This window comes from Coregonus clupeaformis, chromosome 37 (genome assembly GCF_020615455.1).
Source record: "Coregonus clupeaformis isolate EN_2021a chromosome 37, ASM2061545v1, whole genome shotgun sequence".
Lineage (NCBI taxonomy): Eukaryota > Metazoa > Chordata > Actinopteri > Salmoniformes > Salmonidae > Coregonus > Coregonus clupeaformis.
The window spans coordinates 19,759,956-19,778,394 of record NC_059228.1 but is presented as its reverse complement, the minus strand read 5'-3'; the positions used below and the strand labels follow the sequence as shown (position 1 = coordinate 19,778,394).

The window sequence follows — 18,439 nt, the reverse complement described above, 5'->3', positions numbered from 1 at the left end:
AATGCATTGCCAGTCTCTCCAGGAAAACCCACAATTGAAGTCACTTTATGGTTTGAAAAAAATATCTACACTTCATTCATTGAAGTATTTCCATGTTTGTAATAACTATTCATTTGATATCATGCATGATCTTCTTGAGGGTGTGGTTCAGTATGAGATCAAATTGCTTTTTGGATATCTCACACAACACTTTATGTCAGAACAGGACTTCCTTTCCAGGATTTATGGTTTTGATTATGGATTTTTAGAACGAAAAAATCGTCCTACAAAGATTATTTTGGAGAGTGTTGGCAATGGCATTGGTTTGAATTCAATTCAGACATTGTGTCTTGTGAAAAACATCCCACTGTTGTTTGGTGACATTATTCCTGCAGGAAACAAAAACTGGAATTTGTTACTGTTGTTACTTCAAATAATGAACATAGTTTTTTCACCTTCTCTCACTCTAGGTATGACAATATATTTAAAGCATTTGATTGTTGACCACCACAAACTATTTAAGCACTTGTATCCACATAGAAACTTGATACCTAAGCATCATTTTATGATCCATTACCCATCTTCTATAAGGAAAATTGGCCCCTTATTATATACGTGGTGTATGAGGTTTGAGGCCAAACACAAGCTGTTTAAAGATTGTTTTAAAAATTTCAAAAACATAACCAAATCGCTTGCTAAAAAGCATCAGATGGCCATTGCTTATCACTGGGAAAACTTCACCCTCAAACAAAATGAGTATGGGCCAATTAAATCTTTTCTCTTCAGAGATGAGAATGTCGTCAACAATGAAATGCTTGAAACGATCTTGTCAAAATATGTTTTCTCAACTAGTTGGGTTAAAGTTGATGGTGTAGAGTATAAAGCTGGACTAGTTATTTGCAGTGCAATGGAAGAAGACATGCAAGTCTTTTGTCAAATAAGTGATGTACTTTTGGTTGAAGATCCATTTTTTTTTTTGACAAACAAGCTATTTACAGAGAATTTTGATGACCATCAACATGCATTCAGAGTATTACGTAGTGCGGAAAGATGTCTACTAAAAATGTCTGAGCTTTCATAAACCGTTTGATATTCAAAACTCATACAATGTTTCAGATGAAAGTATGTACATTATACCTTCATTCACAATGTTTTAATTCAACTGACTGCAAGGGAGAAAAGGCACAAATAAATGTTTTTGACAATGATTGTTTATTGTGATTAATTCTTATTAATATAAGTATATATTAAATTAATTCATAAATAATATTGAATAAATAAACAATTCATTTAAAAAAAAAAATCAGTGTAGATAATTGACACTTTAGGGAGTGAAATTAACACTAAACAAATAGTTTTAAAAAATTAACTCGGAGCAGTGTTAGTTGTCTAATCCCTTAGTGTTACTTTAACTCTGTTTTGCAAGTTAAAAAAGGAACTCTGGCAGAGTGTTAAATGTTTAACTATTTTGAAAGTGTTAATTTAACTCTGGAGAGTGTGGACCTATATAAACCCTCAAAAAGTGTTGAAATCAACTCTGTGGGAGTTAATTCAACACTGGACTTTTTGCTGTGTAGCTCTCGCTGTTCTATTACATGGGATTCACAGCCAAGGCTGTTGCCAAAAAAGCCCCATAGAATCACGACATAGAATCACATTTGAATCACATGGGCTTTTGGGTAATGTAAGTCTACAGAGTTATACATCAATAGCCTACAGTAAATATGTGGTCTTCCAAGAAGCTAATGTAGTATAAAGAGTTAAGTCAGTATTCTACAATGTGGATATGAACTCATTGTAATGCAGCAATTGGCTCTTAAAGAACATGTCATGTGGTTGGAGTCAGAGCTCTGACTCTTCGCTGGCATGTTCAGCCCGGTTACAGATATGCACATTAACATGTGTATCACCAATTGTAATTACTATAATTCTTTGTTTAAAGCATTCAATAAATCTACAATTATCTTTGGCTGCGCTGTAATGTGGTTAATTTGATTTCTCTCTTCACTGCGTCTCAGTGAATTACTATAAGGGACATTGAACTAAACTTCATATCACATTATTATAATAATCATTATTATTCGTTGTCCCTGAAAGATGTTGTTTCACAGAGAAGTGTTCATCATTCAGAACACTGAGTTCTATGTGAGTGTATCATACCTGTAGTATTTTGCTGTGCCTGGACCTCTGGAGTTGTTGGTAGGGGTGGTGTTGCACTGGGCAAAGCTGGACTCCCAGACAGCTCCCTCATGTGGCTGGGAGGACTTCTTACAATACTGCAAAATCAACAAAGACATAAATGTACTCACGTGCAGGTTATAACCTACAACTGCATTACACGGATTATATTGATTATACGGCTCATATCGATTATACAGATCATATTGCATGTTTATGCATACAATACAATAAAGTTTGGACTATGCAGATAGCTAAGCACACATTTCATATTTTTATCACTCCGTTTCCAGTCAGTATGGAATGGTCATGTTCCTTTGGAGTCATATCTAAAGATTTATATTACTCATATACATAACTCAGTACGCTCACACACCTTCCCCATTTGAGTGCCACAGCATGAGGTAGACCGTTACATGACAAGAGAAGAATGACTACAGGAATTTCAATGGCATTCCTGCTCTCTATCTATTCCACTCTTTCTATGTCAATGAGTGAGAACAGAAGAGAGAGTGAAAGAGAAGTAGAGCTATACATCTCAAGTGTAGCAGAGGAGTGCAGATAGTTGATAAAGGACTGGTGTAGAGGAGCAGAGTATACTTTGATATTATACCCGGACAGACAGCAGATTAACCCAAGGAGGTTCCTGGTACCACAATCCCTGATGGCGTGTGCAACACTCACACCAGGCACATTTTACATTTACGTCATTTAGCAGACGCTCTTATCCAGAGCGACTTACAGGAGCAATTAGGGTTAAATGCCTTGCTCAAGGGCACATCGACAGATTTTTCACCTAGTCGGGGATTAGAACCAGCAACCTTTCAGTTACTGGCACAACGCTCTTAACCACTAAGCTACCTGCTGCCCCATGCATTAATCCAAGATAAGATGATATTAAATAATTTATCTAATTTGTTTTATTGTTGTCATCCAGAGCCTGGAGCGTAAACATGATTTAATGGTAATTCCTCACACTGAGAGCCATTAGAGATAATAAAGCTCCAATAATTAATTTGCTGACACAATGGAAATATTACTAGGTCAAATTTAAATGGTGCCAATATGGGTGTAAGAATCGGGGTTAAATAGATGGACTCATGCAAATAAAATAAAATTTTATTGGACACATACACGTGTTTAGCAGATGTTATTTGCCGGTGTAGTGAAATGCTTGTGCTTCTAGCTCTGACATTGCAGTAATATCTAACAAGTAATATCTAACATTTTCACAATACACACAAATCTAAGTAAGGAATGAATTAAGCATATATACAGTTGAAGTCGGAAGTTTACATACACCTTAGCCAAATACATTTAAACTCAGTTTTTCACAATTCCTGACATTTAATCCTAGTAAAAAGGTTTGTAGGCCTGCTTGCTCGCACACGCTTTTTCAGTTCTGCCCACACATTTTCTATAGGATTGAGGTCAGGGCTTTGTGATGGTCACTCCAATACCTTGACTTTGTTGTCCTTAAGCCATTTTGCCACAACTTTGGAAGTATGCTTGGGGTCATTGTCCATTTGGAAGACCCATTTGCAGCCAAGCTTTAACTTCCTGACTGATGTCTTGAGATGTTGCTTCAATATATCCACATAATTTTCCTTCCTCATGATGCCATCTATTTTGTGAAGTGCACCAATCCCTCCTGCAGCAAAGCACCCCCACAGCATGATGTTGCCACCCCCGTGTTTCACGGTTGGGTTGGTGTTCTTCGGCTTGCAAGTTCCCCCTTTTTCCTCCAAACATAACGATGGTCATTATGGCCAAACAGTTCTATTTTTGTTTCATCAGACCAGAGGACATTTCTCCAAAAAGTACGATCTTTGTCCCCATGTGCAGTTGCAAACCATAGTCTGGCTTTTTTATGGCGGTTTTGGTGCAGTGGCTTCTTCGTTGCTGAGCGGCCTTTCAGGTTATGTCGATATAGGACTCGTTTTACTCTGGATATAGATACTTCTGTACCTGTTTCCTCCAGCATCTTCACAAGGTTCTTTGCTGTTGTTCTGGGATTGATTTGCACTTTTCACACCAAAGTACGTTCATCTCTAGGAGACAGAAAGCGTCTCCATCCTGAGCGGTATGACGGCTGCGTGGTCCCATGGTGTTTATACTTGCGTACTATTATTTGTACAGATGAACGTGGTACCTTCAGGCATTTGGAAATTGCTCCCAAGGATGAACCAGACTTGTGGAGGTCTACAATTTTTTTGGCTGATTTCTTTTGATTTTCCCATGATGTCAAGCAAAGAGGGACTGAGTTTGAAGGTAGGCCTTGAAATACATCCACAGGTACACCTCCAATTGACTCAAATTATGTCAATTAGCCTATCAGAATTTTCTAAAGCCATGACATAATTTTCTGGAATTTTCCAAGATGTTTAAAGGCACAGTAAACTTCTGACCCACTGGAATTGTGATACAGTGAATTATAAGTGAAAGAATCTGTCTATAAACAATTGTTGGAAAAATTACTTGTGTCATGCACAAAGTAGATGTCCTAACCGACTTGCCAAAACTATAGTTTGTTACCAAGAAATTTGTGGAGTGGTTGAAAAACGAGTTTTAATGACTCCAACCTAAGTGTATGTAAACTTCCGACTTCAACTGTACATATATGGACAAACGATGTTAGAGCAGCATGGACTAAGATACATTAGAGTAGTATAGAATACAGTATATACATATGAGATGAGTAATGCAAGATATGTAAACATTAAAGTAACTAGTGTTCCATTTCTTAAAGTGGCCAGTGATTTCTAGTCTATGTCTATAGGCAGCAGCCTCTAATGTGCTAGTGATGGCTGTTTAACAGTCTGATGGACTTGAGATAGAAGCTGTTTTTCAGTCTCTCGGTCCCAGCTTTGATGCACCTGTACTGACCTCGCCTTCTGGACGATAGCGGGGTGAACAGGCAGTGGCTCGGGTGGTTGATGTCTTTGATGATCTTTTTGGCCTTCCTGTGTATTCAGGTGCTGTAGGTGTCCAGGAGGGAGGGTAGTTTTCCCCAGGTAATGCGTTGTGCAGACCGCACCACCCTCTGGGGAGCCTTGTGGTTGCGAGCGGTGCAGTTGCCGTACCAGGCGGTGATACAGCACGACAGGATGCTTTCAATTGTGTAGAGGTTTGTGAGGGTTTTAGGTGCCAAACCAAATGTATTTCGCCTCCTGAGGTTGAAGAGGCTCTGTTGTGCCTTCTTCACCACTCTGTCTTTGTGGGTGGTCCATTTCAGTTTGTCAGTGATGTGTACGCCAAGGAACTTGAAGCTTTCCACCTTCTCCACTGCGGTCCCGTCAATGTGGATAGGGGGGTGCACCCTCTGCTGTTTCCTAAAGTCCACGATCATCTCCTTTGTTTTGATGACGTTGAGTGAGAGGTTATTTTCCTGGCACCACACTCCCAGAGCCCTCACCTCCTCCCTGTAGGCTGTCTTGTCATTGTTGGTAATCAAGCCTACTACTGTTGTGTCGTCTGCAAACTTGATGATTGAGTTGGAGGCGTGCTTGGCCACGCAGTCATGGGTGAACAGGGAGTACAGGAATTGGGCTGAGCACGCACCCTTGTGGGGCCCCAGTGTTGAGGATCATCGAAGTGGAGATGTTGTTTCCTACCTTCACCACCTGGGGGCGGCCCGTCAGGAAGTCCAGGACCCAGTTGCACAGGGCGGAGTTCAGACCAAGGGCCTCGTGCTTAATGATGAACTTGGAGGGTACTATGGTGTTGAATGCTGAGCTATAGTAAATGAATTGCATTCTTACATAGGTATTCCTCTTGTCCAGATGGGATAGGGCAGTGTGCAGAGTGATGGCGATTGTCTGTGGATCTATTGGGGCGGTAAGCAAATTGAAGTGGGTCTAGGGTGGCAGGTAAGGTAGAGGTGATATGATCCTTGACTAGTCTCTCAAAGCACTTCATGATGACAGAGGTGAGTGCTACAGGGCGATAGTCTTTTAATTCAGTTACCTTTGCTTTCTTGGGTACAGGAAAAATGGTGGCCATCTTGAAGCATGTGGGGACAGCAGACTGGGATAGGGAGAGATTGAATATGTCCGTAAACACACCAGCCAGCTGGTCTGCTCATGCTCTGAGGACGCGGCTGGGGATGCCGTCTGGGCCGGCAGCCTTGCAACGGTTAACACGTTTGAATGTTTTACTCACGTTGGCCACGAAGAAGGAGAGCCCACAGTCCTTGGTAGCGGGCCGCGTCGGTGGCACTGTGTTATCCTCAAAGCGGGCGATGAAGGTGTTTAGCTTGTCCGGAAGCAAGACGTCGGTCTCAGCGACGTGGCTGGTTTTCCTTTTGTAATCTTTGATTGTCTGTAGACGCTGCTACATACGTCTCTTGCCTGAGCCGTTGAATTGCGACTCCACTTTGTCTCTACTGACGTTTTAGTTGTTTGATTGCCTTGCGGAGTGAATAGCTACACTGTTTGTATTCTGACATATTCCTAGTCACCTTGCCATGGTTAAATGCGGTGGTTTGCGCATCCAACCAGGTTAACTTGTTGGCAAGCTCATTTAACAGTACATGCAGACAGGATAATCAAGAATTACAGAGAAAACTATTGGAGTTGCTTCAACTGAGAACTGGATGAGTCCTTATTGTTAAGACTACATATGCCTCTGAACCATCTTTTAACCCCCTAGAGTCCAATCACAATCTGTCAGTTTAAACTAGAGATATCAATCCACTGCATCAGCCGATGTCGCTGAATATTAATTAGCGATTTGCTTAACATCTACATGGCGGAGTGTGTCAAGAAGTTTCAGCCCGCAAGCACTGATGACAGGGCAGGATACAGGAAGCTGAGTGATGAGTGACAGGGCGACAGAGTGGCAGCTTAAAAAGAATTGCGGTGTTGTTGTGGATGGCTGGTGGAAGTCTGGAAGTCTTGTTTTGGTGGATTAACGGGGAGGTGAAGCGTGTCTGCTGCCATGTCTGGCTCTCTTTTAAAAGCTTTATAACCATGAGTTTCTCTCTCTTTTTCTCTGGCATTCTGCAACTCTTCCTTGTGTAGTTTTAATACCCCAAAGCTCTTTCTATTTTGCTGTCTTGTACTTGAAATAAGAAATGTCATAGTCTCATTGTGTGAGAGCGTGTCACATTTTCTCATGCATCCTCATTTCCTTTCTCCCTCTCTAGTCTCTAGATTTCTGACAGTAATTGCAATTTCATAACACTTTATTAGCATCAACTTGAAAATAAATATTGCATTCAGCGAACAACAAAACATTCATTTGACGTGATTAATCCAAAATCACATTTGAATTACAGTAACTTTTTCAATCTGGCTGCATGAATTTAATGTTGCGTATTTGAAAGCCATACCTCCTTATTAATGCTATGATGAATGTATCAGTATTCATTATGTACCAGGTACAAGTCAAGGATCCTTATGAGTCCAAGGTCCAAATATCCAAAAGTAAGATCAGCTCAGGACGAGGAACAGACAGCAAAAGTCTAGCTAATGAGATCACTATCCTGCTATTAGTCATAAAGCTGAGAAGTCATGATGACGTCTCCTTCACTTAGTCAGGACTGATGCTGTTTCCCTATCAAAAGGACAAAGTCATCCCTGGCAGCAGTGGACAGGAAGAGGGTAGACAGGGGGAGGGTACAGTATTAGGCACCATAGATGGACAGGAAGAGGGTAGACAGGGGGAGGGTACAGTATTAGGCACCATAGATGGACAGGAAGAGGGTAGACAGGGGGAGGGTACAGTATTAGGCACCATAGATGGACAGGAAGAGGGTAGACAGGGGGAGGGCACAGTATTAGGCACCATAGATGGACAGGAAGAGGGTAGACAGGAAGAGGGCACAGTATTAGGCACCATAGATGGACAGGAAGAGGGTAGACTGGAAGAGGGTACAGTATTAGGCACCATAGATGGACAGGAAGAGGGTAGACAGGAAGAGGGCACAGTATTAGGCACCATAGATGGACAGGAAGAGGGTAGACAGGGGGAGGGCACAGTATTAGGCACCATAGATGTGATGTAAAAAGGATGATAAAGCCATAGAAGATCTGCAGGAAATCCTTGAAGGTCACTTTCTTGCTGTCCAGAAACTCTCTTCAATAGTGACTTTAGTAGATGTACAAGTTACAGGTCTCTCATATTGGTCATGCCGATGTGCACACTGGAGATTTTAAAACCCCCTAGAGTCTAAGCCCTGTCTAAGCCGAGTGCGGGGGTTCTACTAAGCTAACATATGTTTTAAGAAGGTCATACCAAGGATCAATTGGTTATTTGATTTGGAAATGTAAGACCCATTGAAGTATAAAAAAATATGTTAAAAAAATTATTGATTTAACATTGAATTTGGTCTTACTGCTATTAGCCCATACAAACGCATTGAATAACAGATTCACTACATGGAACAACAGATAGTCCCCCCAAAAAATCAAAACAAAGTTTGTTCTGAAGTGTCCTTCCTATTTATGACAGATCAGGAAAATATTTAAATTAAAGTTTTTACATGTACTTAACCGCTTATTTTTGGCACTAAACTATTTCCATATATACATTAATAAATTATTCCCAGATGTGAAAAATAAATGTAAAGTTAGCTGTTGCACAAGGGTACGGAATGTGCCGTAAGCTTGACTAAGAGGGTACAATAACTCACACAGGAGAAGGATCAATTAACACTGGATGGATGGCATTACTAACTAATTCCTGATGATGCGGAATTGAATAATGTCTATATGTGTGATATAACTGAAGCAAAGTCTAGGGTCATAAAGTTAAAGTTAATTTGTTACGCGTCCTGACAGAAAACCCACAAATACAGTATAGGATACTCACAACAAATATACTGCTAATCCTTTGGACTTCAGACCAAAATTAGGACAGTCTATACACAAGACTGCTCACCCAATACCAATATGCTTTTCTCTAGAACTAATCTAATGGGTAAAAGAGGAATAGGCAGCAGATGTGTCCTGCAGTCAGTCCAGTAGCTTTGCTCCTTTTAAGAACCAATCAGAGGCTTTGCTCATTTTCAAAACCAGTCAGAGGCTTTGCACAGAGCCAGATACCTCAGCACTGCTTTATGAAATCAACCCAGGTATTCATCTCAATAAAGAGAGGGGTTATGCAATATGTAATAGATGTGGCGAGGCCTGCGCATTGACGCCAAGGCTGTGGCTGTTATGGCACAGCGGGGAGCGCGTTAGTGTAATGGACGTTTTAATCTAGGAGAGATAGTGGCCGCTATACGCCTGCGGGTTTCATCTGCACACCACCCAGAGCAGACACAGAATTTAGGATTTGTATTGTGCGAAGATGTCGTCAGGACCATTTTTTTCCCTCTAGCAGAATGCTGTAGCCTGAGGGGTGAGCCATCACAAAGCGAGGGGTGAGCCATCATGAAGCGAGCAGTGAGCAATCACGAAGTGAGGGGTGAGCCATCACGAAGCGAGGGGTGAGCCATCATGAAGCGAGGGGTGAGCCATCATAAAGCAAGGGGTGAGCCATCACAGAGTGCTGCAGGCAGGTAGGCAGCCTTGGTCACAATTGATTTAAAACCAGACCGCGAGACGCTAGAGCAATCGTATCATTTGACAATGAGTAGGGGGTTGAAGTGAGTAGAGGTGTGTGTGTGATACTATCACTGACCCCCCCCAGCGCAGGCAGCCATGTTGTGAAATCCTGGTAACAGATAGCTTGCAGACAAAAATCTATATCAATATATGTGTGGGTAGGCACAAAAGAAACAAATTGCCTGCATTAGCATAAGTTCCCAATAGACTCCAGTGGAAATAAAACAGTCTAGAAAGATGCATTGAAAACAGAACAGCCATATTCTGTTATTAAAGGCCCAGTGCAGTGCATTTTTCTGTGTTTTATATATATATTTCCACACTATGAGGTTGGAATAATACTGCAAAATTGTGAAAATGATGAAAATGCCCTTTTAGTGTAAGTGTTTAGTGTTTGAAAAGGCAGACTGAAATTTCTGCCTGTTTTGGTGGGATGGAGTTTTGGCCATGCAGTAAATTAGTTAATAGACCAATAAGAAAGAGAGTTCCAAACCTCTCTGCCAATAAAAGCACGTTTTCAGTTTTCCCCTCCCCAGTCAGACCACTCCCAGACAGTCCTAGCAAAATTCTTGCTGGAGATATGGCTCTTTGTTAATAAGCTATTCTTGTGTCTTTTTGACCATTTTAATGGAAAACAATCACAGTAAGGTACTTCAGATTGATATTGAGATAAAAACAGCTGCATTGGACCTTTAAAACAAATAACAGTAGTATCAAGTTTAATCCAAAATCAACATAGCAATACCAGGATTCTGTAACAAAATACAGTACTTCATATGTGTACTACAGTCCTGCACAGTTTTTTGGAGCTGCACCCATCCCACGTGGGCCACATCAATTCCGAGCCCCACCCGATACTCGACATCAGGACAGATTTTTCTCTGCAACCCGACCCACCACTTAGAACTGTTCCGAGAGCCGAACCATTACCTGCCATATTACATAAATTCAGGGGCAGAACTTTCACTGGGGACGGGGGAGACACGTCCCCCCCACATTCTGAAATTGCATTTTTGTCCCGTCCCCCCCCCCCCCAACAGTTTTATCATTGGAATGTGATACAAAAAGAGCCAACTGTGTGCTTTAGGACCATGCGGACGCCGCCGAGCGGTCGGGTAGGCTGTTTGGAGTGTTTATCCTACTGGATAAAAAATAAAATAATAATACTTCTGTCCTCCCCACTTCTAAAACCAAAGTTGCGCCCCTGAATGTATTTAATTGTTTTTATGACTCCAGAGTAGTACGCATGATTTATTATTATTATTACCTGTATGAATTTATTTGTCTGCATGTCTATTCAACATTTCGATAAAAAGAATGCCATGAATAAATAACTATTTTTAAAATGTGATGCGTCACTGAAATCACTTTGAGAAAAAGCCTTTTAATTAGCCTTCTTAACTAATGAAAGCCTATAGCCAACATAAAAAACAATACCTTTAAATTAAATAATTATTGTCTAGATAATCAAATAGTTTAGGCCTAATTAAAACTTAAATAAACTATTCCCAGAATATAATATAGGCTGCAAAAAATAGGCTACATTTATTTAGTAGGCTACTCAAACTTTTACCAGCCGCACCGGTTTACACTTTACATGGCCTGCGTATGGTCTAATGAATGAAAGTCTGAATTAATGTAATAATTAACTGATCATTAACTGCATTATCGAAAACAAATAGACCTACCTGCTTGCAGGCTGTGTAACCATCTACCACGTTGTTGTCCTTCCAAACTGGGGATTTCACTCACAGAGCACCTGTTTTCACGATGGTATTGTAGCCTATTCCCTTATCATAACCTTTCTTTTTATTTATCCGGTTAGTATTTTATTCAGATCCCCATCAGCTGTTGCTGAAGCAGCAGCTACTCTTCCTGGGGTCCACACAACACATACAGAACATCAATAGACAAGAACAGCTCAAGGACTGAACTACACAAATTTAAAAACAGAATAGAAAAAAAAGGTCCTACTGACAGTTACACACATTGCTGACAGGTACCCACACATCAGTACATATACATGTGCCTAATAGTTCATTAGGTCAGATAGGGGAGAGGCATTGTGCTATGAAGTGTTGTTTTATTTGTTTTGAAAGCAAATGCTTCTGTTTCAAATCAAATGAAATCAAATTTTATTTGTCACATTCGTCGAATACAGCTTACTTACAAGCCCTTAACCAACAATGCGGTTCAAGAAAAAGAGTTAAGAAAATATATATTAAATAAACTAAAGTAAAATATAAAATAAAAAGTAACACAATAAAATAACAATAATAAGGCTATATACAGGGGGTACCGGTACCGAGTCAATGTGTGGGGGTACAGGTTAGTCGAGGTAATTTGTACATGTAGGTAGGGGTAAAGTGACTATGCGTAGATAATGAACAGTGAGTAGCAGCAGTGTAAAAACAGGGGGGGGTCAATGTAAAAAATAGTCCTGGTGGCCATTTTATTAATTGTTCAGCAGTCTTATGGCTTGGGGGTAGAAGGAGCCTTTTGGACCTGGACTTGGCGCTCCGGTACCGCTTGCCGTGCGGTAGCAGAGAGAACAGTCTATGACTTGGGTGACTGGAGTCTTTGACAATTTTTTGGGCCTTCCTCTGACACAGCCTAGTATATAGGTCCTGGATGGCAGGAAGCTTGGCCCCAGTGATGTACTGGGCCGTACGCACTACCCTCTGTAGTGCCTTACGGTCAGATGCCGAGCAGTTGTAATACTAGGCGGTGATACAACCGTTTGCTTGAGTTATTTGAGATGGAAGGGAGTTCCATGCAATCATGGCTCTATATAATACTGTGCGGTGCCTTGAATTCATTCTGGATTTGGGGACTGTGAAGAGACCCCTGGTGGCATGTCTGGTGGGGTAAGTATGTCTGTCAGAGCTTTATGTAAGTTGTTTATACAGACATTTTGGAATTTTCCACACAATAATATTTCTCACCAAAACAAGAATTGATGCAGTCAATCTCTCTTCTACTTTAAGCCAAGAGAGACTGACATGCACAATGTTGACATCAGCCCTGTGTGTACATTGAAGGGCAAGACTTGCTGCTCTGTTCTGGGCCAACTGCAGCTTTTCTAGGTCTTTCTTCACTTGACCATATCACCGAGCAATAGTCAAGATTACATAAAACTAGAGCCTGCAGGACTTTTTGGTCGAATGTGTTGTTAAAAATGCTGAGCATCTCTTTATCACAGACAGACCTCTCCCAATGTCTACAACAATTGAATCAATATGCTTTGCCCATGAACATTTACAGTCTAAGGTCTAAGGTGACACCAAAAAGTTTAGTCTCTACACTTTACTCTACATGTTTTACAATAGAGAAGCTTCCATTAAATAACACCCTCTGTTCTATTGGATAGATAGCCATGATATGGCAGAGGATGTAAAGCCTGGACACATACATTTAGTCAATAACAGATTATGGTCAATAATATCAAGGGCTGCAATGAAGTCTAACGTTACAGCTCTCAAAATCTTCTTATTATCAATTTATTTCAGCCAATCATCAGTCATTTGTGTCAGGGCAGTACATGTTGAGCGCCCTTCTCTATAAGCATGCTAAAAGTATGTTGTTCGTTTATTCACAGAGAAATAGCACTGTATCCGGTCAAACACCACTTTCTCCAAAAGTTAGCAAAGAGCCGGCAGCAAGCTGATTGGTCGGCTGTTAGAATAAGTAAAGGGTACTTTACTGTGTAGCGGAATGACTTTAGCTTCCCTCCAGGTTTGAGGACAAACACTGTTCTCCAGGCTTAGATTAAAGATATGACAAACAGGAGTGACAATATAGTCTTCTACCATCCTCAGTAGCTTTCCATCTAAGTTGTCAATATGAGGTGGTTTCTCATTATTGATGGACAACAATCATTTCCCCACCCCTCCCACACTAACTTTACAGAATTCTAAATTACAATGCTTTTCTTTCATTATTAGGTATTTCATGCATGAATATGATGGCTCACAGTTTGTTGTTGGCATTTAATTTCTAAATTTGCCCACTTTGCCAATGAAATAGTCATTAAAATAATTGCCAATATCAACAACAAAAAAATTGTTGAATGAGACTTCTGATTCAATGAAAGATGGAGTTGAATTAGTCTTTCTGCCCATAATTTCATTGAAAGTACTTTATATTATTTCTTTAAGTTTCATAATACAGTTTCTTATTTTTTTGTTCAGATTAGTCACATAATTTCTCAATTTGCAGTAAGTCAGCCAGTCAGATGTGCAGCCAGACTTATTAGCCACTGCTTTTGCTTAATCTCTCTCAACCATACAATTTTCAAATTCCTCATCAATCCACGGAGCCTTAACGGTTCTAACAGTCAGTTTCTTAATAGGTGCATGCTTATCAATAACTGGAAGAAACAATGTCATAAATCCATCAAGTGCAGATTACAGGTACTGGTCACAGTGAGAAGCTTCCTCTTGAGCGGACAGGTTGATGAAAACCAGTCCATATTCAGGTCACCCAGAAAAGAGACCTCTCTGTTAACATCACATACACTATTAAGCATTTCACACATATTATCCAGATATTGATTGTTAGCACTTGGTGGCCTGTAGCAACACCTACAATAATAGGCTTGAGATGAGGCAGGTGAACTTGCAACCACAGGACTTCAACAACATTTGACATGAGATCCTCTCTAAGCTTTACAGGAATATGGCTCTGAATATACAGTATATATAGCAACACCTCCCCCATAGGTATTCCTGTCTCGTCTATATATTTTATATCCCTTTATTGCTACTACTGTATCATCAAAGGAATTATCTAAGTGAGTTTCAGAGGTGGTCAATGTTATCTGATGTAAGCAAGTTACTGATTTCATTAACCTTATTTCTAAGGCTACATATAAAGAGTTTAATTCCAAAATGCTATATATCCATTTTCAGAAATGTTGCTAAATTAGCTTTTATTGATTAATGAAATTATGAGAGCGATTGGTGCGTTTTTCCCCCCCACTATCTAATCATGGCATGCGTTTGTTCAATGACAGACATGTATTTGTTTAAAATCTATCACTTGATGGTTTAATTTCAGAGAGACAAATAATAATGTTTTTTTTGCAAAATTGTATATATCCGCCTCCCTCTCAGAGAAATAAGTAGTATTGCTATGTTTTACACAGTCAAATGTAACTAAAACAATTATGCATTTGTGTCATCAATACAAAAAATCATAAAAAAATCTATACAGTAATATGAGATCTGTATGTAAAACATTTATATTTGAAATGTTAGTCATTTAGATTAATCTTATTCAGAGCGACCTACAGTGAGTGAGACAACCACATATTACAATCAAATATACATTACAAATTCCATTCCAGCAAAGCAATGGATATACTGTATAGCTTTTTGCAAAACAAATATTTTTCATACACATCGAACATCCATGAGTAAAAAATCTGAGAACAGTAATATCTACACGCACATGAAGATACCCATTAGCATAGCCGCGGGATTTGTGAGTATGTGTGTGTGTATGTGTGTGATGCGGGGTTGGAGCTACTCTCTCCCCCCTTCCAGGCTTTTGGGTGGGAGGGTGGACAATGAGCCTGTCGTAGCGGATGTAAGCAATGTCCCCACGCTCTCTGGCAGCCTTCATGGCTGGGATCAGTTCTTCTCGCCTCTGGCGCACAGCTTCAGAGAAGTCCTCGTTGAGGAAGATGTTGGTTCCTCTCAGGTTCTTGGCTCTCTCCAGAACAGCCACCTTGTCCTGGAACCTCAGGAACTTTATTACTATCGACTGGGGTCTGTCACCTGGGCTGCTCAACCTATGTTAACCATTTTTGCATGAGCTAGGCTATCCATGGAAATTAAACTTGGCAATGTGTCATATTCTCACGTGGGGAGAGGGAACATAAGCACCACACAAATAAGGGCCAGTTCCCGGCTCCACACTCTCAATGCGTGTGTGTCTGGTAGCCTTATGTCTGCCTCGCCACTCACAGAATGGAATTCACAACACAATCCAAACCAACAAGCTCCTAGGTTGTTTATAAGTGTATTATCTTCATTTAAAGTCTTTCTGACTCACAATGTAATTGTTCTGAACCGCGAGCCGACCCATGGGTGGAAATAATGTTTTCATTCTACCCAGCAGCTGATTCTATTGCGGCTCACCCGCGAGGAACCGTGGGTATCCGACCCAATGCAGGACTCTAATGTGTACTGGCTACATTGGTGCAATGACTCATATCACATTAAAACAATGCCTTTATAACTACCTGCAGTGGTGTGTGATACCCAGACATCCCCATCCTTCTCCGGTGCACAGGCACTAACTTTGATTGACATTCAAATGAATGTGGTGTTTGCCATGCAAACAGCTCAGATTGGCATTATCTGAGATAGATCTGTCGTCAGAGGCTATTGAGCAGATGATGAATACAACAATACCCAGCCAGGGGTCCCAAATGACTGAGCAGTGTTCTCTCAAAGACTTATGTGCTAACAGCATTAATTCTGAACAGTTAGGTTTGGGTGGATGGGGGGTGGAATTGTTGTTTAACATGCCAATCTCCAAAGTAGACTGATTTCTGCTGCACCCATGAGCGAACAACACATCTCCAACAGCTCTGCATGACAAAGATACTCTGCATAAATGGTTATGAGATGTAAGCCAACAGCATGATCAGTCACCCTAGATACATGTCTTTAGAGTGAAGGATGTAGAGGAAGGGGAGAATCCCCCATTATACTCACATTCTGCAGCTGCAGGCCCGTGTTAGGCCTCAGGCCGGGTTTGGACTCCAGGGCAGAGGCATTGGCGCTGTAGTTCTTCAGGCTGCGACTCTCTTTCAAGTGGGCCTGGACTTTTTCCCTGCGTCTCCTGAGGGGGAGTACATGTGCATGGCATGTTAACTAAACCACAGCATTGCCTTGGCCTTTAACCCTCAGACCCAACTCTGTGCCTCTCTACCCCTAGTTGTTGTAGTGAGGACGTGTAGATTGAGGGTCTCTGATGGAGCTGATATGTTCCTGTGCTCTAACTCCATTATAGATGAATTCCAAATGGCCCTAGATCATGGTTTAATCCGATGATCTTGTTGTCAGGCTGCTCACTCACTCACATCATTATATTACAGACCCTATGAAATTACAATGCATTTATCACAGGTCTTCCTGCTCCATATACCCTGAATGACAGTTTGCCATCAAAGCTTGGATGTTTGACCGATATAATAAAACAAACTGCCAAGAGCTATCTGACCTTATTAGTCATCCATTAATCCATAAAACTATGCAAATGTATTAAAGGGAAATTTAAAAGAAAATCAACTTCATATTAATTATCTCCAGCACCACCTCAACATCAACATATGCCGCGTTTCTAGGTTTTGTAGTAAAAAATATATAGAGGAAGATAAGCGTTTCCAATGACATCATCAACCACTTAGTAGACCGTTATTAGGCAGTTCCTTCTCATAATTGGTTAAAATCACATGATGCACACTGATGATGTCATTTGAAACACTTATCTTCCTCTATCTTTTTTTCCATAAAACATAGAAACGCGCCATTTTCACATACAGTGTATGTGGATGTTGGGGTGGTGCTGGAGGTGATGAAATGTCCCTTTAACGTTATTTGGAGGGATACAACTATGAATCTGTATTCTTACAGTAGCTAGAGGTGTAGGATCTTAATTTTACCAGTTTCTCATAGCAGGAAAATAATCCTGCAGCAAAAGGAAATGTGAATTATTGTGTGGATTATAATTAATGATTGATACATTTTAGTTAGGGAGAATCAAATCTGACATTTTTAAGTGGAAATTGGAGAAAAGTGGAGAAACCTTTTTAAACCTTGAATGCACTAGAAGTTAGAAATGTCCTGCAACAACAGGGTGATAAAATTAGGATCCTAAACCTGTATTTGACATGGAGTGTCAGCTGAAACTAGATCAATAGCCAATTGCCTGTGGTGTGTTATATGGGTTTAGGTGTATGAACTGAACTAAGATCAGATCCTCTGGGTGCTCATGTCCACTCACTTGTTCCGACAGTAGAGAGCCATACAGAGCGTGCCCAGAACGCTTATCCCCACGGCGATGCAGGTGATTGACAGTACTTGTCTCTTGTACACCTCCTTGTTCTCTGTTGAAATGAAGAGAAGAGGAAGGGCTTACATTGATGGAGGAACAAACAGCAAAAATAGGAAAATCCTAGGACTGGGAGAGAAGTTAGTGTCCATAGAGACGCTCCCATAACCAATGTTAAACAGAGAAATCCATACAAGGAGATGACCACAGAAAATAAAACATGGCCCTTAACTTACTGTAATAATAATGTTCATGTCTAATTTTCACATGCCATTTTTAAAACCCAAACTCTTAACAACACCGTCATATCATCAGCCCCATTGGATGCAAAGCCTTGTCATAGATGCTAGTTGTTATGTAGCCGTGTATGAATACAGAAGGTAATAGTTATAGCTGTAATGGTCACCATTAAGGGTGACAAATGGCATCTGTCTCTTTTCATATGAAAAAGTAAATCATAGTTGCCTTCAAAAGCATTAATAGGCAATCAATCAGATTATATTTGGTACAGCAGACCTTGGGGAGAACCACCACACAAAAATCCCCACAAAATGGGGGAAAATTGTATCCATGCAAAAGACAAATCATTTTGACCAATATAATGGGTTGAAGGACAAAACAGTTTCATATCCACATGTCTAACATGATTATGAGGCAAGGCATTTAGG

At 40.5% G+C, this 18,439-nt stretch overlaps 1 protein-coding gene across 2 annotated transcripts in view; it reads right to left on the bottom strand.

The window, feature by feature from the left end:
• Positions 1–18,439, bottom strand: part of LOC121553317 (pro-neuregulin-3, membrane-bound isoform-like) — a 433,314-nt gene that overhangs the window by 23,510 nt on the left and 391,365 nt on the right. For both annotated transcript variants that reach the window (XM_041866342.2, XM_041866343.2), the window contains exons 5-7: positions 17,724–17,826; positions 16,433–16,559; positions 2,140–2,255 (exon numbers count right to left, since the gene is read on the bottom strand). In XM_041866342.2, the coding sequence (XP_041722276.1) occupies positions 2,140–2,255; positions 16,433–16,559; positions 17,724–17,826 (346 nt within the window). The remainder of the gene's footprint in view (positions 1–2,139; positions 2,256–16,432; positions 16,560–17,723; positions 17,827–18,439) is intronic.